Consider the following 27,795-nt stretch of genomic DNA (forward strand, 5'->3'; position numbering starts at 1 on the left):
TGCTGTGCATCCAGGTGCATTTAATTTCAGGAGTTCAGTTTGGCTCCTGTGTGCAGTGAAGAGAAGTGAACCTGCAGAGCTTCTGCTTGCAGTGCTGGAAGCCTGGAATATAGACGGTGAATGATGGAGGATGATCTGGTAAAAACACCCGTGTTTTGCTCTGCCTAACTGGTGAATCTGGGGGAGAATTCACAGTTCCTGGAAAGTGCATTTCACGGGTGAATATAAAAATGTTTAATACCAATACTGACACTGGGAATTGTTTTAAATGGCACATTGTGATATATAATATTGTATATATTAAATACAAACACACAGAAACAGCACCATCACAGACATTTCAAACCAGACATTGAAAATGTGATGATTTTTCTAAACCACAGATGCCTTCTGCTGTAGCTCCTCCTGTGTAGTGGGATCACTGCTTGTTATGATGTTTGACATAAAAGCTGAGGAGGAAGGTGCCTCTTATCTTTACAACAGTTTTGGAGTACAGTAACTAAAGCATGAAGCTATGTATTGAATGTTGGGAGGGGAAGGAAGAGTCCTTTTGCAGTGTCCTGTTAAAGATGTATCTAAGTTACATAGTTTGGGTAGTGGAAGCAGTGTCCATGCCTCATTAGCCTGGGTGAAGCCCTTTGTTAATAGGAGCTGTGTTATTTCTGATGGACCGGTTAGTTTCATGGCAATGCCGTGTGCTGCACGGCTAGATCCTAAGCAGTGATGGCATGCTCTGTATCTTGAATAGAGTGGAGGTGGTTTGATCTGTTAGCTTCAAAATGGGAAGAATTCAAAGTGTAATCATAGACCATGGTTTTGTCACTTCCTAAGGGCGTTAGTGTTTTCTTTTTTTTTCATTTGTTTGTTGGTTTGTGTGTTTGTATTCATATAGAATATTTTGAATTGTCTTGGATGTAAGATATGGAACAGTATTTGTTAGCTTGCCGTGGGTGCTGAAGCAGTTGATTTTGTAATTGCTGAAATTCAGTAGGTCAGGGCTACCTTTTGGGGTAGAAATGCTTTTATAGAATGCTGTATGGAACTTTCTTTTTTCCATACTAGACCTTCAGAAGTAGAGGACTTAAATGATGAGCTGTGTTAGAACTGGACCTTGGAAAATGCCAATGCATGTCTGAACCATGTTTTTCCAAAAGGAGATTTGAGAAGAATATAAATAGACTCGAATTGGGCCTGACCACAGCGAGTTTGGTAGTTTTAGTCACCTGCTATGTATCAAGGGTTAGAAATAATTTTGGTGACAGTGGCTACACACACTTATTTGCAGTGCTCCACAGCGCCACTTGTTAAAGCAGAATTCTTTACCAGAACCACTAACATTTAAAAGAGAGCAATTAAAGTCCTTGAGAGAAAAATATGGTGTCTCCACATTCCTTTCTGAAGTTTCTTCCTTCTCTCTTCATTTTGCTGCCCTTGACTTGGTTTGTACACCATTTTATCCAGAGTGGTAACATCCCTAAATCTTGAAATGAGGGTGATGAGCCTTGGTTCTGAGATGTGAGTGACTTCTTCATGGACGTGCAAGGTTTACAATTGCTATGATCTAGCTAAGTGTTGACGTACCACTGCGAATTGAAAGAGTGCTGAACTGCTTGCAGTGGTTGTTTGGGTGACTGTAGGTGCCTGTGTGCAAATAAATCTTAAATATACTTATATTTGCTTCTATAGAAATGTGCTTTGAGGACGTTTTATTTATCTTTTCATTACAACTAACTTTGTTTGTAGCAGAATCTCCTATAGGAAAAATGAGTTTGGCAGAATCTTCCTGAAGGCATTTGGAGGGTGTTAAATTTCAGTTGGACCCAGGTGGGTGTTACCCTTTTTTGGGTTTCTGCCTGTTCCACCAAAAAATTCACATGTGCTCCTCCTCCTAAATAAAAATCACGCATAACAGATTGTGCATAAATAATTGATGTTTTTGGATTTTTACACATTTGGAATAGTCAAAAAAATCATCAGAGCTTACATTGTTTCTAGTGAAACAATTGCGTGTTGTGGCCAGAAATAATGCATGCTGCTGCTGCTAGATTTTGTTGTGGTTTCCATTTTTTCAGTTTTATAAACTTATATTTTTTTATGAATAAATATGTTTGGGATGGTTTTTTGTTTTGTTTTGTTTTTTGTTTGGTTGGTTCTTTTTTAAGGAATACAAGAAAATGTCCTTACTGCAGTCTTCCATGAGTCTCACTTGCAACATTTCTGGTATTCTCTTGATTCTAAAGAACAAAAAACATTTAAAATAAAGTGATCTGTGTCAGAAAGTTCTAAATTTTCATATACAATTGTATTTTAATTTGTAGATCTGAAACTACTCCAAAGCTCAATTATTTGGAATTTTTAAAAATAATTTTTTCTTGAGAGAAGTCTTGAATTTTCTTATTTAAACATTATACTCGTTCATCTGAATTGAAGTTAAATTAGTTTGCTAGCTTCCTGCTGCAAAATTGTATTGAGTTACAAGTTAATGCAATGGAAATGCAACACCATTCTTGTAATAGAAAGCTGGGGAGGCAGGATTTGAACTGCTCATTGTGAGTCATTCTGTGAGCAGTGCCTGAGATTGTCTTTATTTCCATTTTCCTGTTTGTCTGGCCAGCCAGTCTTCACAGGTTGAGTAAATTAAATTTATATTGTTTCCCTTCCCTTCCCTTCCCTTCCCTTCCCTTCCCTTCCCTTCCCTTCCCTTCCCTTCCCTTCCCTTCCCTTCCCTTCCCTTCCCTTCCCTTCCCTTCCCTTCCCTTCCCTTCCTTTCCCTTTTATTTTTTTGTAGGGCAACTGGAGCCTTATTTGCAGTGATGAATGTGGTCCAGAAGTACACAGTTTCTTCTCTCAGCTGAATGAGAAAGAAACTTCTTTTGAACTCATTGAGGCTCTGCTAATGTACATCAGGACTCTGAATGTCTTGGGAGTTGTACTTGCTTCCTTGCCTGGCTGGAACTTGATGTATATATACAATGCAGAAGCCTATAGAAATGAATCCAGGCTTTGGTACAAGCCACTGTGTTTATTGTATTTAATCTTCTTTTCCAAAGGAAACATCTGTCTGTGTGTAAAGACAAGAGTTGCATAAGTGACTTGGAGAATTGGATTGATTTGGCATGAAAATGAATGGGTAGAAATAATTATGTCAGGCAAAGAAGAAAGGAGATTTACACAGTAACAGACTCTCTTGTTTTCATGTTGTAGAAAGCTGCCAGTATAGAATTTCACTTCTTCATTCACAGATTCCTTTGGAGGAACAGTGTTGAGTGTTTCATCCCATGCGTCCTGGAGTAATGCAAGTATGAGAGCCTTTTCTGTGTTGACATTAACATACTTTGTGCTGTTGCAGAATATATTGTTGAATTTTTTGACAAGAGGTTATGTAGTTTATCTGGCAGAAGATCCTTAACTTTTTCAGACCAACTATTTCAGTACACATTTCCTGTTTGTACAGGCTATTTTATCTATCGCTCTGGCGGAGACCAGCATTACCATCGATGATGTGCTCTATCTTATAGACTGCTGCAAATGAAACAGCTTTTTGTTTTGTAAATGCTGTTCTTTGGAATGCAAAAAAGGTTTTCTGAACACACAGAACTGCCTTGTGTTCCCATAGTCACAGAGCTGAATTTAGGACTCTAGCTCCCTGAAGACAAATGTGCATTGTCTTTAGCCATTCCATACAGTTACAAACCACGCTGGCATTTCAGTAGGCTGCTTTTGGTCATCTGCATTCATGTGAAGTGTCACTGGGTCTCCATGCGAATTTGAAATATGTGAGCTGCCAAATGAGTATGAAAAACACAGAGCATATAGCCAGTGGAAAATAGGAAGAATTTTGTAGTCTATTATGGCTCCTGTCTTGCTATGCATGTTCTCTGAGCAAATTACGCATAGGGATCTCACTAATTGCATTAGAATTTTAAGCTTTTGAGACAGCTCTGAGAATCTCATTCTGTGTATAGCCCAGAGCACTGCTTTATAAATAGTGTGGTGCTTTAGTTTCAGACAGATGGCTAAGTAGCCAAAGCTTAGCTAGTCCAACAGGGGCGGTTTGCTTCTTGGAAGCAGTGTGGCTGCAAGGAAGAAAATAAGAGCTAATTTGGCAGGACTTAAGATGAGGGACATCTGATATTCTGCTCTTTTTGAAACAGACAAAAAGTGAAGCTGTTCACTGCTCACAATAACATAACAAACTGCGCCATGGTCTGGGCATAAAAAACTAATTTGGAGTAGTGGAAAGGAAGAGCTGGACACGTGTGTGTGTTTTCTGTGCAGTAGAACTCTTTGAAGGGTGAGGCTTTGTCCTTCAGAAATACAATAACTTTGGAGAGCTCTCTAAAAACTGTTCCATGCTACTTCTGATCAAACATGGGAAGTAAATTGAGGAAACAAAGGAGATGCATGAATTCTTGGACATCTCAGTTATTTTGCTTAGGTGGGAAAAATAAGGCAAGACAGTTGTTACTTTTCTCTCCATCCTCGTTCTGTGGCCTCGAAGACCCTTCTTGCTGCTGAACTGCTCCACCTTCCCTGCTGCTGAAACTTGGGATCTTCTATTGGTTAAACTGTTTCTCGTTTACTAGAGCCATGGAAATTTTTTGCCAGTTGCAGAAGTCTGCACAGCTGTTACACTCACTGGTCTCCCTCGGGAAACCTACAGTGCCCCTTTCAGGTAGCAGTTGGAGCATAGCTGCTCTATCTGCTCTCCAGTTTCTGAACATGCAACCATAATTCAACTTTTTGTAACCTCTAAAAGTATCAGTTGATCAAAAAACTCCCCTAAATTGACCTGATTTTTTAGATCTAGTCTAGTAGATACTATTCTAGCACAATGCAGTGATTTTAAAAAATAATATTTGACCTTAAACTGATATTAGGCTACTGAAGCCATCATGGGTCTTCATGCCTTGAAGGTTACTTTCCTGTGGGGAATGTAGAAACAAAACCTGCTAGATCCATGGTGTCTAATAAGGAAAGTGTGTGTTTTGTGGACTTATGCAGAGAGAGATACCAACTAAATCTGATGCTATCAGAATGTGAAATCTGTGGTGTTCTGAAACATTTTCTACTGTCTGTTGCTCAGTACATTGAGCAACATTGTTGAACAGCCATTCCTGGGAGTTCATAATTTCAACCAGCAAGCTAAATGATCACTAACAATGCTGTGCCAGAGATAGAGACTTAAGAGCTCTCTCTCTTTCTAACAGATCTTTTTGCTACCAGAAAAACAATCTTGGAAAGTACGCAGCAAAAAAATACTTACTCTTAGTGATCAAAGCAGAAAGATGCAGGTGGAGTTGGTATGGAGCTGAGAGAAGAACAAATATGGAAGAGCTAATATGAGGCCATCAGAAAGCAGATTGTTTTCTCAGAAATGGAAGTCCTTCCTTAGCCATGTAGGAGACAAGTGGAAAGGGACGTGTTTGGGGCTGGACACAAACATGCTGCAAGCTGACTCTTTGCATGGTCAACTCATGCTAGAAACCAGACTGGGTACTGGCGATGTGAGGGCTGTACCCTCTGTGCGTTTCCATTTTACATTTTCCCTGAGATAAGAATTGAGAAGAATGGAAAACAAATACTCTTAGAAGAGTACGGTAAGTGTGGATGGATTGACTAGGAAACAGTATTTGCTTGGGGGGCTGAGGAGGTGATACTTCATGCTGATGGAATGACCCATGATGGTGATCAAAGTGCATGTTCAAAAAAATGCATGCTTTTTGTTGTCTTCTCATTCCAGACTTCAAACTCATATGACACCTGAAAGGTTCTGAACACCATTTTGTGAAATAGCTTTGAGCATCAAATTGCTGCAGTTGGGAGGAATGTAACATTTTTTGGCCAAAGCAATAAAACCACCACCTTTGGGTGCAGTGATGGAAGCAGAATGCACACTAAGAGGTACCACCGTTTGTCCACAAGGTAGTGTGTTAACAAAGGTGAGTCCAAGTGATTTCCCATGCAGGGTGATCATTTACAAACTGCTTTAACATCTCTCTTGCTAGATTGTGTAGTAGCTTTTTGTAGTAGATTGTGTGGGTGGCAATGTCTTTTTCCAGCTGAAGAAATATTTGAATTCCCAAGTGGATTTTCTTTCCTTTAATAAATTTGAGCCTTTAAACTTAAGGCTTGTTTTGTTATTTTACCAGTGACTGATGCTAGCTTCCAGCTTCCTGTTTTCCAGCTGTGGCACTGTTGTGTATGACATAGATTCAGTCTAGTGCCTAAGGCATTAACAGAGCTACTATAAAACTAATAAAAAGGAGAGATTAACTGTTGTGTATTTTTTTTTTTGTATAATTACTACTTTCCACAGTTTGCTAACCTGAGTTTTCAGTATTATGTGAAGTAGTTAAATCTCCAGTTTCTGAATATGCAAACATCAATCAATATCCTCCTAAAAAAGAAACTGAAGTGGGGGTTAAGCAGTCTCCCCAGTTTCTTCAAGGAACTAGCTAGAATATGAGTAAAAAGAAGCAAGGTTTAAAACAGTGATCTCAAACCTAAGCATGCTTTGTAAATATCACTAAATAAGCATTTCTTAACATTTCCAATAACTGAAATATCTATTTGATGACTTTTGTGGGAAAAAAAAAAAGTGTAAAGAGACTACAATGCTTGTACATAAAGGGGAGACCAGAATAAAAACTGAAGGGATATGCATTCAAATTTAATGATCTGAAAATGGTTAGTGCTTTTTTACTTTGCTGATAAGAAATGCATTTCTTTAGGATTTTGAGATCAGTAGGTACTAAAAAAGGAGTTCTTTGTTTGCTTGCTTTCCCATTTTATTGCTGAGGCAAGAAATGTAAATGGTCTAATTAGGCTGATGTTTTCCAGAGTATTTGATGCCTGAGTCTGTAGAGCATGTAAACAGTAAGTCTGCATTTTTCCTTGGTTTCTTAAGAGTTTTTAAAGATTATATTTGTGCTGGTTTTCTTTGGCATGCAAATTTGAGAGAGAGAGGGCAAGAGAGTGCAAGAGAACATGAAATTATGAAGCAGAGTTAATGCTTATGGTCAAATGGCCAGAAAGTTAGGGACACCCATGAGACCCTTCGATCTGTAAACAGCCACTGCACTTGTTTGACTTTATTGTTGCCAAGGGTTTGATAAACCCCATTCTGATGCCTTTTGAGGTTTCTTTCAATGTGGGACATGCTGTCTGTACTGCCTCTAGCCACCTGCTCCCCAAACCTACCATCAGTGAATGCAAATGGCCGGATTGTGTCCATAGGAATTGTGCTGGGAGCAGGTTTTCAGATAGCCTAACTTCGCTCTCAGTCTTCCAAGCCTGGGATGATGCAAGGTACAAAATCTGTTTAGAAGTTATGGTGAGCAGTTGTGTGACTGGACTAGATATGTCATTGGCTGCTTTAACAGCTAGATTGTCAATCCTTTTCTTGCATGGACCGCTAATTCAATCTGTGTTCTAGAATGGGTGGTGAAGAAGCAGGAAAAAGATTTTGTGAACACAAAAGACTGAGCATGGCTATGCTTACGAATGACTTGGAAAGCAATAGTCCAGCTGAAAGGTACCAGTTCTGTCTTCCTAGAGAATGAGATTCTACGTGGACATAGCAATTTATGATTGTGTTTTTCATTCTGAGATGAGAGATAAATAAACAAGATAATCTATGATGAACACACAACCATAGAGGCATGCCCTAAATATCTTCTGCCTTTACAGCTGTGTTCAGATGAAATTTTAGTGCTGTCTCATTTTCTTATAGTTGCCTAACAGACAGAAAAACAGATGTTGTGATGGCTGAGGTGTGATATAGGGCGATTTTGGAGGCTGGCATTAGGGCTTCATGATTAAAATTATGTTTGACTAATTCTCCTTAGAGAGTTACCTCTCTGGTTTTCTTTGTTCTTCACTCGTTGCATCCATAAAATGTGTTCTGTAAGCACTGTGCTTCTCACTCCTTTTTATTAGCCTGAGGGAGTCTGTGTGATCTAAACATCGTGCTATTTGTCCTTTGGTTTTCTGGGTTTGTGCAGCAGGAAAGATGTGCAATAATGTGACATATTATTCAATTTTCCAAAATTGCTATTTTAAAACTGATGACCAGGTTCTGAATTTGCCACATGTCCTTGAGGAGCTTGTTTAGTCAATATGGCATGGCTGGCAGGATTCTGCAAATGATCCTCTCCCTTTGTTATTTTTTCTCTCTTTTTTTTTTTCCTAAATTATTTTTTTTTTTCTCCTCATGCTGTTAGAATCATTGCTGCATTTATCTTTAACTTTATTTCTGGGCAAGATAACCTGAAAACAAGCCACCAGAGACTCTGGGGAAGTTTGTAACAAATAAGCTAATGAAAACATCCATTCTGACCTCCCCCAAAAGATCTGTCTCCAAAACAAATGACAGGAAACATACTGTGGTACAGCACATTCTGGGCAAACCTCTCGCTCCTTGTTTTTGAAGAGCTTGGGAGAGAAAAATACCTCTTTGTAGTAGTATTTTTTAGCTTTTTGCTATCCATGAATTAATTGGAAACTAAATGTAGAACTGAAATGCTTTGAGTGCAGAGGTCGTTTGAGAGCAGATGCCCATCTGCCAGTTGATTGAATCAGAAAATGCATTGATCCAGGATCCTAAACAATTGCTGTACATGACCCATGGATGCTAGCCAGTCTTCTGTTCTCTGTCAACAGAATGTTTGATGACTCAACCGTTTAACAGCACTGGACCAGATAATAATCTAGATGTTGTAATCTCCTTGCTTGCTTTTGGGTCTACCCCAATGTCTGCTGCCACAAGGAGAAGAGGAAAATTCTTAACACTGAGGGGCACAATGCCTTCCACAAGTCATCTGTCAGCTGCCCTCTCAGCACCCAGAACATCAAGTATTTACCACCTTTTTTGTGTGTGTGTTTGGAAAAAAAGTAGCCTGCAAGCCTGGTTGTGGTGCCTGTGCAGTTACTTGAGGTGCCATGATGGCAATACCCTGATGTGTGCCGCCTCCTTTTGAAACCAGCTGTGTGCAACACTAGGGTTCACTCTGCCTGGGAAGTGCCCTGAAGAGATTTTTGTGAATAACCCTTGTATTAGCAAGGTTTCTTGCTGTAAGGACAGCCTCTTAAGAAGTGTCTCTTTTTTGAGCATGTGTAGTGGTTTCTGCTTAAACTGAAAACATGACACTAGGTAATTGCCATGAAAATCTACGTTAATTGGAACTTGAATAAGAGATACTATGTATTTTGCACCTTCCCTTAAGCGAGAGGCTGGGAAAACTTTATTTTTAAGTGTCAGAAACATGGCTGGAGGAGAGAAATGCTAAAGATTTGTCATTTGGCTCTGGCAGCATGCATTTTATGCCCATGACCAAATACCATCTGGATGTCTTTTTTTTTTTTTTTTTTTTTTTTTTAACTTCCCAGCCTGTAAAACAAAGGTGAAGAATTGCTTAAGTCTAGTTCACTGGTATGTTTGACTGTGGCCTGTTCCTTTCAAGATCTTAAGGAGCCACGTAGTTTTAGTTTGCTTTGTTTCTGTATCTTTCTGTTTTGGCAATAAGGATTATGTATTAAGTGTTACCTAAGTATGTTAAATCTGAAGAGCAAATTTAATTTTATCTTTAATTTGAACCATAACAGGTTCTCCCCTGGAAGTTGTGATATGTCTAATGTAATTGTTTCTGCTCTAGGATCAAGCTGAAAATGCCCCACAGCGTGGCTGCCTGCATCCCTGCTGTGCATGCTGCAATGGAGGCTCTCCATTTAGGTGACTAAAGATCTGGGGATCATTTAGCAGCTGGACCCACCAAACGAGCAAATGCGATCCATCAGCTCTCCAGGCCATCAGGTGCAGGCATCAGCCTGATGGCTGCTGATGCAAGGTTAGCTTGCCTCTGCTGGCTCATGCCGTCAGAGCTCAGGGGACAGGGAGCACTCACCGCCTCTGCCCCCAGGGACACCAAGTGCCCAAACAGCAGCTTCAAGCTGTCAGCTCACTGCTCATAGAGGCTGCAGAAGCCCAGAGCTAGTATCACCAGGAGAATTGTGGCTGGTGTGGAAAGGAGCTTTAGGCTTTTGCTGCAAGGTCAATAGTCTGAGCATATGTAAAATTGTCATGTTCAGGGTCTGATGGAGACAAATCACTGCCTGTTTCCACAGGAAGGACAAACAGCTCTCAGGAATAAAAGCTCTGTCATCGCCTGTTCCAAACCACAATGACTTTCATAGACAAGATAATCCAACTTTATTTTGGACAAACTTCTTCATCGCTTTCTCTAGAAACAAAACAAACATTCAGCTGTGCTTGCACCCATTTATTGCCCCTTATTCAAGTCTTCTTAGGCAGAGGAAAATGAACACACTTGTGAGCCATTACTAGTTTAGAATCAAAACAAAGGGCACCTTAGACATGCACTTCAGTGTATTTTGTGAGGAACAAAGTAAATATCCCTATGATCATATAAGCAGGTATAGGATTTGGATTTAGATTTTGAAGCCATCTGTTGTTGGTTTTGGTTGTAGGAAGTACAAGGCATTCTGAAGAAATCTCAGCATTGTCTAAAACCATTCTCTGCTAAACAAATTTCAAGTTACAGAACCTGGACTCAGTGGGGATTTTTCTTTGTTGTCTAATAAACTGTGCAAATAGGCCTTGCTGTAGTGGTTTTCTGTCTATGCCAGGCAGTACTTTGTTCCTTTGCAGCCAGCCACTGTCTTAGTGCATGCTGTGTTGCACTTCATGGCCCAGCAGCTGAGGAGTTCTTTTGCTTATTCAGATGATGTGGGAACATGGAATACCTTTTCCAAGACTGCTGTATGTGATGGTTCTCGTGTCTGCAGAACCTGACGTGAACTGTGCCCTTAATCTGAGGCAGTGTTTGTTTACATTCCTATTCCAAAATAGTCATGCTTCATTATTCCAAAAACATGTGAGAGTGCCTTTTTAATTAGAATTCATTGAAATTATAGCCTGTGGATTCCAGACATCCAGAGCTTTGCTGGCTGACTTGTGTTTGCAGAAGTATACCAGTGCAAAAGGGATAAAAAACCCCACAAAACATCAGTGAGGTATGGTTTCCTCCTCACCTCTCAGACTAGGACCTGAGAAGTGACCTGGAACAGGAGTGGAGGCACAGATTACTGTTAAGGGTTTCCTACAGTCAGGCTGTTTTTACTGTTGTGCAGGAACTCTTGTATGAACAAGATGAGCAAAGTGCTCCAGTTCACACTAAATGTGTACGTAAATGTTTTTGTTTTGGCCCAGACTGGTTGGGCTCCCTTACCTCATGTATACCCGACCACAGGAAGAGCTACGCTGGCCGGGCGCAGCAGCAGGCAGGGACTGACTGCTTCTGTGCACACACTTGGTACTGCAGGGCTTCAGGAGACCACGAGGCATCTGTGGGAGCAGCTCTGTACAAAATTTCTGCTACCATGCCTGATGAAATTAACCCCCCCGATAACCCAGCAGGCATTGGATTATTCAGAACCAATAATTGGTTGTATTTACAGGGGCATGGGGGTACCGGTGTTTGAGTAAAGTACAACATTTCCTGTATTTCTAATGAAGAGTTCTTAAAAACTGTATAAAGCTCAAGCATTAAACTCCCCAGTGCCATCTGCTGATGTAAGTGTTTGTGTAGGTTGGAGAATGGTTTCTCCATGGCTGTCGTTACTGAAAATCTCCAGCTTGGGAGCTGGTACAACCTATTAGGGAAGCAGAAGAGATGGACATTGAAAGATGTGCTGTAGCGTTAGCCATGTTCCCTTTTTGCATCTGTATTTATTGCGCCCAGACAAAACTGGCTTTCCTTTGCTTGTCCCCCCAGCTTCGTCTTATTCCGGTTGTGTTACTAACACAAGACTGGAAACCTGAAGCAGATGTCCAATGATTTTAAAGAGAATTATTCTTACAAATTTCAGTATCAAGCCTCCAGGTCTTAAAGATGATCTATTATCTGTTAAAGCTTTCTGTCTTTCTCTCTAGCTATTCCTGGTCTTCAAAAGAAGTCAGCATTTAAAGGGGAGATGAATGCAAGGTGAGCACAAAACAGAGGTTAAGGGGATGGCCCTACAGCAACAGGCTGTTCAGCTGCTCAGCACTGCCTCAGCCTTGGCATGGGCAGAAACAGAACTGGAATACTGGGAAGAGTTCGGATGAACTCTAGTGAATTGGCCATGCTTTTGACAGCAGTTTTACTGTTTTTTCCATTACTCGGTCCTGCTACTCTGGTTAAGATTTTGTTGATCTGTTCAGGTCTTTGTGTGGGTACTAGGGATTATGAAGTATGTGTACAATAAATATTGTATGATGCTGGCTGAAAACAGTTTTACTGGGTGTACTTTGATGTTAAGTCCTAGCTAAAGAAATTCCCTCTTTAGAGTAAATATGATTGTTCTCAGCTCTATTAAAAAAAAAAAAGTTCTAATTTGCAACAGTAAAGTTATTATCTACTATTATCTACTATCTACTATTATCTATCTGTTATCTACTATTGTTTATTATCTATTTACTATTGCTGGAAAAAGACTGTAAAACATTACCTTAATGCCACCAAGGCTGTGATGTGAGATCTCACTGGTTCTGATACTTTTGCAGTGATGGATTTTGTTACTCCCTAAGATGGCTATGCTTCTGGAGTACAGCTTGGCACCAGTCATTGACAAAAAGATTAAATCTGTCTTAATATTGCTTGTAGGAATTGTTTTAAAAATTGACGTTTGACATTTAAGAGTATAGTCAAGTGACAATAGTGTATGAAATTCTGCAGGTCATGTTCCTGTGTTGCAAGTTGCTGCTGAGATGGAGCTTCCAAGAGTACAGAGACCTGAGAATGACACAGAATGCAGGTTGAGGCAGAGGTGACACGGACTATTTAGCATCTAGGAATTACAGTATAGTTGATCTTTTTTTCTGTGCTAGTGTTTTATGTTTTAAGGAATGTCCAGCATGAAAGTTGTGCTTAACAATGTTAAGTCTGTTTTTTTACATCTAGTCCATCAGGGCAAATTAATTGGGAAAGCTTTAATCCCTGGCAACATTTCCTGTGCCAGAAATTAATAGAGTGGTCTAAACGAGGATTGACATCCTTAAACAACCTGGGTACATAAATTTGAAAATTAACTTGACATGACATTTATGTTTTCACAGTAAAAATTGAGGTTGAGATGAGTTTACTGTGTCAGTAAATTAAGCTGTGCTTTGTTTCAAAAAGCCAGCTTGTCAGAACACTCACATTGTTTTGTGCAACAAATTCAGTCATTTGAAATACAAGGCAAATGAAGCACCTGAGCCCCAGTAACTGAGCTATCTGTGATGGTCAGAGAAGCCCGTGAGCACATACTCCAATTCCCTCAGACCTTAATACACAATTTACTATTAGTCAACTGGTCAGATCAGCAACCACGGCACCACTGGCTGTTCCTAGCTGTACCAATGTAAGGTGCATTAGCTTTGTACCTTAGGCTTTTGATACTGCTAAACTCTCATGAGTGGCTTTTGAAACAGTTGCATTTTTTTTCTGTTTTTCCAGTTCCAAATGGAAAAGGAGAAGAGTAAGAGAAATATTGTCAATAGTGTCAAAACAATAATATGGAGGATAATACTTGTCAGTTGTTTACTTGAATTTTTATCTTGCTAGTTTGAAAGCTTCACAGAAATATTAAAAATGCTACCAACAAATTGCAAAGTTGCCATTAAGCCAACTTTTATCTTAATTTCTTCAAGCTGGACGTCATGCTTGCCTTCCTGTTTGTATGCACCATGCTGCATTAAACAGAAAACACAAACACTGTTCTTGTAAACTGCTCGATTTCAAAAGTCTGGTAATCAGAACAGAAAACACAAAGGCATAGAGAGAGATGAGAAATACACCATGTTAACTTTTGTCTTTGAGGTCCCGTCGCTTGGGAACAGCCTGTCAGAGTCAGGCACAGAGGAAATATGAGAATCTGTCTTTTATTGTACTGTTAGAGTAAATATGCAGAAAATTCATTTCCTCTACGTGGTATTACTCAGGCAGCACTTCGCATAATGTATCTCAGGGTAAGAATGGAAAAACTCTAGACATAGAGAGATTTCCACCAATGGAGAGAAATTCAACAGAACTTCTACAAGATCTTTACCTGGAGAAAGCTTAAAGGGAAAGTAGGTGGAGGACGAGGCCTTCTCTCGAAATCTTTTCTGTGAGCAATATCTTTATAGTAAAGATTCTTTCTGTGGATTTATTCAAAACATTTGTACTTGAGCTATATAGCAAGTGTTAAAAGTGTCCAGATACTGTTCTTGAGAAAACTGACCAAGTTAGCTTTACAGTTAGGTAATTGATCTCTTTTCCTGCCTGCAAATCAAAAATGCTGTGAGGAATACCAGCCAGGGGAAAGCTGGTATCACTGATACAATTTTATAAAAGTGTGAGGCTTAGCAGGCAAGTCAATGATGCCTTAGCTGTCTCTGAAAAAGATGCAGTTAGTGTTTAAAAACAGGAAAAAAAGATGAAGGTGTGAACACTTCTAATCTGGAACATGTCTGTTCATCCTGAGCTTTGACAAGAAAATTACCTGAAAGTGGCTGCCTGAAAACAGTTTGGCGGTTCAAGCATCATCAGCTTGGTAGTGTTTGTTATATGCAACAAAGAGACACACACAAGCTCTGAGATTTTCTCTTGCCTTGTTCAAAATCTCCCTTAAAAAAAAAAAAAAAGAAAAAAAGAAAAAAAATGCATCTATCTACATGAGCAGTTTACATTCGGGTAACTGCAACAAATTAAAGCTGGAGAACTGCTGGGAATAAACAAATAAATAAATAAATCAGCAAACACACCAGGAGTTCCAGGGATGGGAAGGCAAATGAAGCAAAAGAAGCTTCAAGCAATTAATGTCAGCATGGCACTTCATTGCCTATGTCCCAGCCTCCTGCTGATCTTCTTGACACTGTCAAGAGCTCTGAAAATCTGTTTGATATTCTTTGTGCTCAGCAGTAACAGGAAGCTGCATTAAAGCATCCTTAAAATAAACAAGCACTGAACAAACAATCCACGCCAGAGGCTTTGCGTGAAGCACTGTTTTTTCAAAGTGACCAAACCCATACACATTGGTTCCAGGAGGATAAGAAAATCTTTTAAAGAAGCATCGGGTGCTGCCTTAGTGTTTGCTATCACTGACAGTTGTTGGCCTTGGTGAAGCACATGCATTGTGTGTCTGGGCAGAGAAGTGGAGGATAAAAGACCGAGGTGTGAGGAATGCCTTCAGTTTATCTATACCACTGCTGGGATTTCTGCTCTTCCAGTTAGCACAAGCCTTTGCAGCACACAAGAGCCAACTTTTACAGGAGGCATTCCAGTAAACTTTCTCACCTGGAGGTAGGATGGCACACAGGAATTGGAGGAGTATTTTTGCATTGTTTTTGGGATACTAAAAAGAATTTAGAAATGATGAAGTAAAAGATAAACTCAGAACCTGATGCTGTATTTTACAAGGTGTGAGACCAGCTAACATCAAGCTGAACAAGGCAATGTATGCAAGTGAAGCACCAGTTAGGTGCTTGCAGGCTTCAAATCTGCAAGGTGTGATAAGTAGGGCTGGAAAGTTTGTTGGTGCTAATTTATAATTAAACCTGTCACCTTATGAAAGTGTTAAATACAGTGCTGATGTTGACCTTCTTTTGAAAAATAAACAAAACCCCCACACCTTTAAAGTTTCATTAGGAAAGAGGGACTGCCTACTTTATAGGTGCCATTACTGATGAATTTTATGCTGATTTAAGATAAGTTTTGTTAAACCTCGTTTTCACCAAGTCCTGCTATACTGCATTCCAGCTGCACAGCATTTCTCCCTTGGTAGTAATTAACTAATTGTACTCTGCTGTTTATTCTCACACTTAAAGTTTTAAATCCAATTAAAAGCTCTGGTAAACTTTTTTTCTAACATTTGTTAAGAACCATTGATCAGGACTGCTTCAGAGCTCCAGTTCATAAAGACCAAAAAGACCAGTAAGTTATAAAAGACCACAATGCTAAGATCTAATATTAATGTCTTTAGTTGACATGGATAACTTTACAGCCATGTTTTGTCCTGGGAAAAATGACCATGTGGCCTCCACGGTGCCAACTTCCATAAGCCATATTCAAGTTTTCATGTTGCTGAGGTGGGGCATCTGTAGGAAAGTCTTTCACCTGTGCAGAAACGAATGAGTACCACTTCCTAGATCAGAGTGAACTAAAGAAGTGAAAGTAAAATTGTAAATTCAAATACAATTTAAAAATCAACTGCACCATACTTTTTGTTAGCTCTTTGCAAAAGCAACTGATTCTTTATGTACCAGGACTGTATTCTGGGAGAGGAATTTCAAGTTTTCCTCCAATGCTTTGGCTTGAAAAAAAAAAAAAGGCAGAAAGACTATACGTAGAGACTATAAATGAAGAATTGCCCCTTTTTTTTTTTCCTAACTACTGCTTTTGTGCATAACTAAGCTCCTGACCTATAGTCCTATAGTCAGTGTCTGCTATGTAGTTATCCATTTTTCCTCTTACCTTCTCTTAAATGAATTAGTTGCTCATTGTAGCCAACTTTTTTTTTTTTTTTTTTTTTTTTTTTTTAAGGGATGGAAGAGAGTAAGAGTTGTCTTCCTGGAAAATATGCTGATGCAGTTGCGACATGTTGAAAGGAACACATTGCAAGAAAAAAGAAAATTTTCAACCACGGTAAGCACAAATAATAATAGTATGATTGGTCGTGTAGCTCTGTGCTGACTGCCACTACTGCTGTGATCATTGGCACAAATTCTCACCTAAGGATGGAGAACAAACAGCTGAAAGTCTAGTCCTACCTCTGTAAAAAGATAAGCGGTAGGTGGCATGTAGGAGTCTTAGACAGACATGCAGTTTCTTTACAGATTCTGAAGTTAATGCAGATACACAGGGAGGTGGATCTGTTATAGTTTTATTTAGTTTTAATTATATGTATGTTTACATACTCTACTTCATTCAGTGCAAGAAATGACATTCCTGAAGATGTTCTTCTACATCTGTTTTATACTTATCCTCTACCTCTTTGAATTTTTGGGTAGACCTGTGTGGTGCCAGGAGTTGCACTCGATGATCCTTATGGGTCCCTTCCAACTGGGGATATTCTATGATTCTATACCTTTCATCCCATCACACTGCCAGCCTGATCAGTTCTGGGATTTAGTGGCAAGAAAGAATTTGAGGATTTACAATCATCCAAACCCTGCAGTGAGGGAACTATATGGATATGGTCTGCAGGGGAGAAAACTTCTGTGAGAAACTCCCCGTGGTGTAGTATTTTCCATGGCAGTATTATAAGGTTTAATTTTGTAAAAATCTTTGCGTGACTCAGAATCTGGCACTGGCCAAAGCACAAGCTTTGTTCATACATCTGTAGTGGCTGAAAGAGTAGAGTTCGACATTACAAGTTCTTCTAGTCCAACAGAAGATTTTTCTGAAAATGAATTTAAGGAACCAGTGTAGAAGAAAGAATCCATAGATACCAGGTGCTCATCAGATCTCAAAAGTCTCAGGACAACTAAAGACCATGGCTATAAATGTTAGAATCAAAACACACTATGTTATCTATTAATACAAAGATACATTATGGTAAAGACTAATATATATATATGTGTGTATATATATGTATCTTTATTCTTTACTATTTTTACTATTCTGTGCCAGATACTAAATAGAACATTTTGCCTAATAAGTTTCTGCCCACTATCCCTCTTAAAATGCGAAGTATTTTTATTCCCGAGTCCTTCTGATATATACTCAAATAATAATTAAGGGATTTATATGCTTATTTACATCAGAAAAAAAAATAATTCTCCCTGACACTGCCAGATTTCCCATGCAATTCCAAACAGAAGATTTAATCCACTTTCATATGTGAAACATACGTTCTTTAGATTGTGTGCTGTGTGTAGCCACATATCAGCTGATGGATATGCAAGCAGTGAAAGCTACTTTATTTATAGTAAGATGGATTAAATGCGAATTTTAATAAATCATTTGTGCATTCAGCGGGTACCACTCAAGCTCTGCATTAACAAAAGTAGACATTTGATTAAAAAATATAATTGTTCTACGGACAACAGAAACAATTGTTTGCTAGAGAACTGCATTTAAAGTATGTGAGCTTACTGCATGTAATTGTCTGCGTATTTGTACTATTTGAACTCACTGAAAATTATCTATGAAGGTCAGCCCTTGAGATGGTTTTACTGAAGTCTGACAGGACTTTCAGAAGCATATGAAGGAAAGTGATCGACAGGCAGTCCCAGGAGCTGTTTTCTTAGGAGAGGGTGGAAAAGTAGCATGTGATCATGCCTGTTCACGGCTACTGCAGTGTCTTATGGCATATCTAGAGCTGTGGCACTTCTAGTTTTTAAATGGTTTATTTTACAATATTAACATCATTTAAAGTTGCCTGTTTAGAGTGTGGATGTACAAATGTGTTCTTGAAATGAGCTATTGTCCTGAAGCCACTAATTTGTTAGCATCATCCTGGCCCTTCCAAATGAAGTCACAAAGGAAATATTCATGTTACAATCTGTAAGTGAATAGAGCAGCAATATGGAATGTATGCATGTATCAGTGTAGCAGGAAGATTTAAGAAAATTTAAAATGCTAAAATGTAAAAGCTTGTAATAATTTTCCTAATATGGAAAGACTGCAGATAATATAGTTAAATGAGAGTAAATTCTGGCATACCTATCATTTGTGGGTAGGTAGAGTAGGGAGCACTCTGGTACAATAAAACTTAGCTGTTTTTCTGCAGAATATAATTGGTAGCATACAAAAAAAGCAAAATTTTCTTAGTTTCTCACGATTTTGAGATTAGTAACATTATTAGAAGTTTCAAGCAGTATCCCAAGTAAATCCCTGTGAAGACATAAAACTTAAGGAAATGTGAAACATGTTGTTGCAAAAACTATGGAAGCAGAAGGAAAGGGCTACTAAACTTATAACATGAAAACCAATCACAATAATGAGAACAGTTTGATTCTGTATTTAAGAAAAGCCGAATTAGAAGATTTGTAGTAAGCCTCTGATAGTGAAACAACATTGAGTTTTTAGATATTTATAGAATCTAATAATGTCTTCTAGTGCTTCTGCCCTTATAAACAAAAACAAACTCCAGACCATGCATGAATTTTTGGATAATAGGCAAAATGTGTATTTCAGGACATGGGTTTTCAAGTCTTTTTCAAGTTTTGAGGTTTACCTCATTTGAACAACCATTTCAAGATAGGTAGAACAACCCCAAATTGATCAGCCAAGTTTTTCCAGTTCTCTAGCTTGTAACCTGAATCGTGAAGAGCCAGGAAAGAGCTTTGAACAGCTCGCTCGCATGCACACCACACCCCCTCTCCCCAAACTGTATCGGCTGGGACAACAGATGAGCAGTAGCACTGGTATTTACTATATGACCTTTTACAGCTGCCATAAAATGGTTCATCCTCCTCCCTTAGGGCTATCACAGACATTTAGTTTGGCTGGTGGAGTTGTCAGGCTGCTTGCAGGAATAGCCAGAAACTCTGCAATAGCCTTGGACTGGAGTTTGGTTTAGCTCATCTTTGGGCAAGGCAGCAGTCTACCACAAAAGGACAGAAGGAGAAGGGAAAAATATTCCTGCAGCTTTATCTGTAGAGGCTTCATCTGTTTTTTGCACTTGAGTGGTGCACTTGGGTACAAGAGGTGTGCTTTTATATGCTGGCCTGTGCCAGTAGAAGCTGGGTGGCTCTACTGTGCTGATAAAAAGAGCAAGGGTGGTGAAACAGCAGGTGGGTTAAGCCACACCAACCACAAAGAACTGAACAAAACCAGTCACCAGTGGTGGATCAACATCCTGCAGAAATCCTTCCCATAGCTGAGAGACAAAGTGCCTGCCGAACTGAAGAACTTCCAGCTTTTTCAGGCAAGGCACCAGTGTACGAGAGGCACTCGGCCTTGCGAGCATCCCTGACGTGATGGCACTGCGGTGGGAAGCAGCAGCCTGCCCTGAAGCGCAGTTATCACAGAAGTTCAGAAGGGCTTTTCTCCTTTTCCATAGCAGCTTCTGGATCACAAAGCATCTGGCACCCATAAGAGGACGGGAATCTGGGTCAGAATTTGAGTTCTGAATTTTTGAGTGTTTTGAGTGAATGTGAGTGGGGTTTTTTTGTTTTGTTTTTATAAATTAGGGCAAGTCATGCAGAAATATGTTCATCTGCATATGCTTATGACCACTAAAAATCACTATCAGTCAGTGGAAGAGTCAGAGCTAAACTCCAGCTTTCATACCAGCACGTTCCCAACCCTTGGAGCGAAGAGCAGCAACCAACCATCTGACTACCATTAAACATCACTAATAAAGCTGAAGGAAGTGATCTTGTGTTGGACTGAAAACAAAAAGTTTTGCATTTGCTTGGAAGCAGATCCTGCATGCTCACTCTTGGCAAGAACATGATAATCTTTCAACATTCTGAGGACTATTTACATATATGATACTTTTACTACTATTAACAAGAAAGACTAAGAGAAGCAAAACCCACTGTGGGAATAACTGTTGCTGTTCTCTTCTGGGAGTCATGTATGCATTGTCTTCATGAGCTGCATGCTCAAGGCACCCTCACCTCCTCCCCTGCTAAGAGGCTTTGCAATTTTTGAAATAGGTTACGGTACATAAAGTGAGAAAAAACAAGTCAAATGATTATGAGAAAATTCTTTTACAAACTATACACTGCCATTCTATAATCTTTATTCTAAGTGGGAGGCACCAAAAATGAAGTGAAGCAGCTAAATTTGAAAGTATTTTCACGTTTTCAAAGCCTGAAGAGTTTCAGATGGAGATTACTCTTTCTTCCCCAACTCAAAACAAAGTCCAAAATTATTGGTTTTGAAACTTAGGAAAAGAGTTTTATCTTTTAGTCTTCCAGACTGTATTTGCTTGACAGAAATTTTAAACAATTCAGTCATTAGGTCATCATGTTGGGCCAGAATATCTTTCTAGCTATGGGGAGTGGATTTACTCAAAATGCATTTTGAGTTTTATTGCACTTAAGATTCAAGTTTTCTGTGTCATTCCTCTTATGCTATTATCAAGCTGAAGTAAGCTTTCCAGTATTTCTGCTACAGATACAGTTCCTTTTTAAAATTGTATCATCTGTGAATGGTAAAATAGTGCAAAAAGTGCCAAATACTTCACAATTTCCAAAGCCTGGGCAACTCAAATCCAGCATTGTCCTGTCCATTGACAAGGTAAGCTTCCAGTAAAGTTATGCAATAGTCCAGTTCCTCCAAACTGTTACCAACCAGGTGTCTTGTATATTTTCTAAATTAAAAGAAAATGGTTCAGCAAAAGGTGAGGCGACTTTGAGCTGAGATGATAAACTCAGAGGTTGCTTGCAAGGAGCCTATTTTAGACAACAGGCTACATATCTAAGTACCTCTTTGCATTTGTGTCATCGTACACACACGGAACTACAGAGACATGGTTGTATGATCTTGTGATTCAATTCACAAAGCTTCTTATGATTCCTGAAAATTCCGTAAAAATAAACGGTCTATAACATTAAACTAAAAAATCAGTATTTGTGAGAGTAGTATCTTAGCTTTCTGTAATTCTTTCCAGGCAGAATATTTTTGAGTCCATGTGCAATACACATTAAAAGTAGTGGCTACATCAGATAACTATAGTAACCAGCATCAACAAGTAAGTAACAGAAGTGTATTTAAGTGTCCCAAATGCTAGTTTCTGAATTTACATTTTACAAGATGGTTATTTCACTCATTGCACATGACATATATTCAAAGTTGTCTAAACACCGCAAATAGCTTATTTAACTTTCCCACACTATATACCTTACTTTGAGTTGCTTCCAGCTTCACTGAGCCTTCAGTTCTCTGAAACTTTCAAAGTTCAGTCTGTACAAGGGTGATCTTCAAAGTCTGAATGGAGACTTTCCAAAACAGATGAAAGCAAGAGAAGTTACTGTAAACTTAAATATAGATACAGGACTATTTATTTATTTATTTATTTATTTATTGTTCTCAACGTATTCTGAGTCTGGGTCAGAAAAGCACGTTTAGTAAAACCAGAGCTGCCCAGCTGGCTATGTATAATGCTGTCTCTGAGGTGGACTTATAAATCACCATTGATAAGTGAGCAAAAAGATTTGAGCACACAGTGACTGACAAGGCGTACATGCATAAAAACATTAATATTACTTCATCATATGATAGTGGAAAATTTACTTTTAAAATATGCCCAACTGTCACATCCGACATTGTCATAGTGTTAAAAATTTGGAGAGTGCTTGAAGTGATCACAAAATATCCAAGGCCAAAAATAGGTCTAAGGAAAAGCCTTCAGTCTAGTTGACTTATCCAAGAGACGGCTGGGAACTTAATCTGGAGATGAAAGTGTTTACATAACCGAAGTCTTAAAAGAGAACATGAATTTTCTTTCTAAGTAAAAAAATAAAAAAATCTCTAATGACAACATACTATGCTTAGTAATGTTCATTTTATCCCACGGAAAGATAACTCCTTTCACTGTGAGAGACCCCTGGTGAAATGCTGCTATATTAAATAGACTATATAGGTCATTTGCCTCTCATGAGTTTTCATGGGTCAACAAGATAGATATCATGGATATCATTGGTATAGAATATAGGCAAAGAAGCTACCTCAACAGCTTTTCCAACAGAAGAGTAATTAAATCTTCAGAATTGATAATGATATGCTCTTGTTTAGTCTTTCAAATTCCAAGCCAGTTCTTTTCTTTCATCTTCAGTTTTTCCAAAAGGTATTTGCCATTGCATTGCTGGCACCCTCTGCCTGGTTTTAAGTGTTCAGAACAAAAGATGTACCTTCCCCATGTATTACCTCGCACTATTCTGTAAAACTACCTGCGTAGTTCTGTCTGTGGGCCCAGATTAAGAGGAAAGCCACTGAAAAAGAGGAGAGAATAGGCTAAAGAAACATGACAGTAGTTAATAGACAACGTAAAAAAACAAACAAGGCAATCTGCATCTAAATAATGTATTGTCACATGAGAAATGTTGCAGCGTTCACTTTGCTGGATTCACACCTAGGCTGCATCTCATAATGCTCGTGTGTCTGTGTCAGACTAACCAGAGTACCTGGTTAGTCTGCCAGCTGCCTCCCAGCTCACACGCTATCTGATGCTGCTCTGCTGTTGTACTAACCCGCTCCTATCTCACTGTTTCAGGACTGGTCTGCCTCTTGTGTGCTCCCGGACTGCACATACCTAACAAGCCCACTTGATTTCTGCCATTCCTGGTAATCATTCTTCAAACCAACCATTTACTGGAGATTTCAAACTCCTCAAGTTTCAGGAAATGTGAAGAATTCAGGAAATGTGAAAAATGCTGCCCAGCTACAGAAACAATAATGTAGTCGGAAGAGTCATGATGGCCTTATGCAATGCCACAATTTGAAAGTGAGTGACAGTTCAGGTTGGGACAACAACAAAATAAACTACTGGCTCTCTGTCCTTCTTGTGAAGACTGGGAATCCTTCTGACCAGTTCAAAGCAGCATGATGCTGGTAAGCACTCTTTGAAATAGCCCATCTGGCAGCTCATCTCCTTTTTCAAAGTTGCTGTATCCTACACCCCCTACTAACTTGATTACTCAAGATATTCAGCTGAGTGAGAGTTGTTATCAGTACATTTCATGATTTTTTCTTTTTATTACAACCCTGAGCCAATAACATGGCTCTGAATAAATCTGTAAGTGTCTTATCTACCAAAGAACATCAAATTTGTATGTTGCTGTTGATCACACAAATCATTTTATAGAGAACTAGCATTGATGATTCCTTAAATTCCCAAAATATATAGCAAAAAAAAAATAATGGTGCATTAATGACTTAACAATGAGTATAACGTTTTGTCCAGCGTTCTTCCAGATGCACAAGACAGCAAGAAGCATTCTTACTGAGAGCAACCACAAGCTACCTCTTACCACCTTACCTGGTGCCATCAGGTCTTCTCATCACCCCTTCACATTCTAGCTTCCCTGAAGGAGGAATTCAACAGAAGCTTGCAGAATTATCATACATAATTTGTAGTGGGATGAACAATTGCTTCATTGAGCGAAGTCCTGTTTGTACTCTGGAACCTGAAATAATTGGCAATCCTGACTGCATGATGTGAGGGGAATAACACACTGGGAGAACATCTGCTGTCCCAACTGAGACTTGGAAGGAAATTTGACAGTGAGTACTTGGGATCAGTATGAGAAAAATGCTAACTGTCTGTTGTACACTTCAGGGGACTAATAAAGCTATCTGCCATCTATTTGTGCGCTGTTATTCATTCTTTTTTCTCTGTTTAGAAATCCAGATGTTGCTAAACTGAGATTTGGCCATGTGGCTTCCAGTGACTGAATAGTTTTTACTGCCTCTTGTTCAGAAAGACAGAATTCGTTAAAAATGTGGACTCCTGTATTGGAGATAAATACTAGTAAAAGCTTTCAAGCCTGATTCCTTCTAAAGGTGGAAACCAGGGAATTCTCCTGCAGCTTGGCTCCTTTGGGACAGTCTCATATGCAGGCAGGGCATGAAATGGCTGGAAAACATAAAGAAAAGGTGGGGGGAAAAAAAGGAAGGAAGGAAGGAGGGAGGGAAGGAGGGAAAGAGAGAAGGAGGGAAGGAACTTTAAGTATTTTCCCAAATTGAGACAAGTTAAAAGGAACTCTTAGTGATTATCTGGAAGCTTATTGTGCTTTCAGCTACAGCGTGGGGAAGTAGCTTTATGTTTGCTTAAATGAGCTAGAAGGGAGTAACCTGGAGGGATTCCTATCTGGCCAAAATTATTAAATGCAACTCACCCGTTTTGCAACCAATATCATTTTAAGAAGAAAGGTAGGTGATTTGGTAAAATGAAAGGGAAGCTTAATGTGTCTATTCTGTCTGGGTTTGTAAGAGCCTTTAAATGAAGTGTACAAAATCCAGGAAGTGTTATCTGGTGATGACTGATAAATCAATAGCATTCAGTAAGGCACACTTCCCTACTAATATGCATATGCCGTAACACTTAATTGTTTTAAATTTGCGAAAATGTGAACACGAACAAACACATATAACATTTCAGATACTATTATAGACCTTTTGAGCTGCACTGAAGTGTTGATGAAAATGGTATGCTAGGTATGTGTTACTACATAAAGATGTTTATATTCTGGAGGCTTTTTGTTTTCTTAACCTTTGGAGTTAAACAGTCTGGGTAGCAAAAACTTGGTTGCCACAAGCTAGTGGTTGAAAGGAAGTGTGAAATGTGCTTTGAGAATGACACAAGCCAAAAGTGGACCAACGAAAAGCACATTCTAGGTTAAAAAAAACAATGAGAAGTGACAATGAGGTGCTATGTTAAAGACTATCCTGTGATTTAAAATCATGTAGGAAATAACTTTTAAGAAGCATGTTCTGGTATCTATCTGTATCTATGTCATTTCAATGCTAATTGAAATACAACTGTCTTCAACCAACAGGCATCTGAGATGAATCTTTGCCAGAAAACCGAAGTGGGAGAGATTGACATGATCACCGTGTAAAGCTGTAGCCTATCCTCTGTACACTCTCCTGGTGCTTACTGTAAGTTAACCCCATGACAGATGATTGCAGTTCATTTTTTAATAAATCAATGCAATAAATATTGATTTTAACTTTTTCATATGATTTTAAAAAGACATGACAATAGGTGAGGGTAATAGCCGAGGGTAAATTAACATACCTAAAATGAATTATTAGATAAATACTGCAGTTAAGGGCTTTTAATTGAATTAAGTTCTCTGATGTAATGATTGTATTGAGCTCCAAAACGAAAGAAATTATTACCAGTTGAAGAGAGTACAGATTTCCTATTTAAAGATCGGACAAGTAAAAGAGCAGGACACATGTTTTAGAATTAACCATCCCTTTGCAATCACGGCATTTTTCTGAACACCTGTCTTTGTCTTTCTTATGTTTCCATGCTGCACTGAGTAGGAGAAATTAAAATGTGGGCAGTATGTTGACGTTCACAGCAAGCAAAAGACAACTACGAAAAGTTATTTTAATACATTTTCAAATCTTTTCCTTAAGTACTTTGCTCGGGGTACATCAAAAGCCAAAACAGGAGACATTTATCAGTAAACAATGTTTATAAAGCATTTTAGACATTTTCCTATTGTTTATGATGATCACTTATGAGTTTAAAAATGTCATTTCCTTCCCTGACAGCTCCTAATTTTTCACTTTGCTTAATAATCCATAATTAGTAGTGTGGGTTTACATAGCGATTTGAATGCCTAAAAGTAGGAGACTAAATTCTCTTATTATTCAAATAATTACGGACACAGGAAAAAAAAAAAAAGGAAAAAGTAATTTGCTCCAACATGTGTTTTCCTGTGAAGGATTTGCATAGCTGTGCCAGTGAAGAACAGGACTCAAGATGTCATCTAATGAGGTTTCAACACTCTGCTTTTGGATCAGAATTAATTCCTAGTGCCTGCAAAATTAGCATGTCTTCCAGTCCTGTGGTAGCTATCGATGACAACTACCAGAGAACGGGTCTTGCACGTTTACATTTTTCATAGTTCCTCTTATGATTGCGAGACTGGAAGACTTAACAATCCCAAGGGACGTGACTTCCCTCCTCTTTAGCCGATGACTGAGAGGGTAGACACAGCCCTAGCTACAGCCTCTAGCCTCCACAGATGGTATCCTCTTTCCCACAAGACCCAGCCTGGTGGGTCTTTGGACAAGCTTTTGTTGGCTCAAAGACAAGGGAAGGAAGGGTAGGATATCAGAATGTTGGCACTTCTCCCAGCTTTTTGCAGCAGGAGTTGTGGGTGCTGTTCAGAAGCTCACTAGACCTATATCTGACTGCTGTTAACTTACTTAGAAGGCTTAGCAATGGTTCACAATACAGAAGAGCCATAAATCCTGGCAGGCTGGAGTCAGAGGAAGAAAAACCAGGAGATATAAAATAATATTAAGGCAGTAATGGTACTGTGTTATCCCACCACGACGGTCCTTTCTGGTGACTTACCGTGCAGAGTTCAGTTTAAAAAGATGTGACGGACCAGAGAGGATGGCACATTGCCCAAGAGCACACAGCGGGTGCAGCATTGTGTTAATGGATAGGTGTCAGATGCTTTTATAGACAGGAAGGAATGAGGATACAATGTTTACGTGATCTGACAAGGAACATGAAAAAAGTCAACAGTACAATTGCGATGCTGGTAGGAAGGTCAAACCCCTCGCCTATGCCCTCTTTTCTGCTAAAACAAAATTAGCCTTCCTTATTGTGCTGTAAACAAAACTGGTAGCATTGTTAGACCTGTAGCGTTTTTGACCTTGACCTTTCAGTTGTTTGTAATTTTGCCAGACTTACTATTTATTTCACTGAAACTGCATGTAGTATGCAGAGTGATTTGGATCAGATGGAAATGTCAGTGCGTACTACAGCGTGCAACTTATGTCAAAGCCACTGTGCGTACTGCACTGGGACACTGCTCCTTCTGAATTCTAGATCAAGGGATTGGTGTTTGATAGTAGAATGATCTTGATGTCAAAAATAAACTTTGAGTGTTCTTGCAAATGTCTGTCTAAAGATGTCTGTGTCACAAACTTCTGAAAACTGTAGTTCATGTTTGTTCTGTAGCTTTGCAGTGACTTTGTAGGGTTTAACAGCTGTGTATTCAGAAGATTGTGTTCATTCTGAGTATTGTATTTTCATTTTTTGCTCCTTGGCTACAGGAGCTGAACAGATTTTCCCTGAATTGCTTCTTTTGACTATTTAGTCCTTTGCAGTAGTAGTTTTTTC

The 27,795-nt window shown here is 39.0% G+C and overlaps 1 protein-coding gene across 1 annotated transcript; it reads left to right on the forward strand.

The window, feature by feature from the left end:
* Positions 1-120: 120 nt before the first annotated feature.
* DHX9 (DExH-box helicase 9) lies at positions 121-27,570 on the forward strand (the record flags this gene model as incomplete). The annotated part of the gene is given in 24 exon segments (XM_084527502.1): positions 121-138; positions 2,789-2,959; positions 2,961-3,006; positions 3,205-3,259; positions 3,433-3,528; positions 4,155-4,215; positions 4,219-4,233; positions 4,237-4,259; positions 5,744-5,774; positions 5,778-5,831; positions 5,835-5,942; positions 7,142-7,311; positions 7,439-7,496; positions 7,498-7,573; positions 8,644-8,742; positions 8,745-8,874; positions 9,636-9,733; positions 11,954-12,005; positions 12,738-12,828; positions 16,566-16,667; positions 21,096-21,218; positions 23,194-23,531; positions 23,884-24,203; positions 25,478-27,570. Coding segments are annotated over 19 exon segments (1,392 nt in total). The 3' UTR covers positions 12,769-12,828; positions 16,566-16,667; positions 21,096-21,218; positions 23,194-23,531; positions 23,884-24,203; positions 25,478-27,570.
* Between the last annotated feature and the right edge of the window lie 225 nt (positions 27,571-27,795).

The sequence above is a fragment of the Aythya ferina genome, assembly GCF_964211825.1.
Source record: "Aythya ferina genome assembly, chromosome: 8".
Taxonomy (NCBI): domain Eukaryota; kingdom Metazoa; phylum Chordata; class Aves; order Anseriformes; family Anatidae; genus Aythya; species Aythya ferina.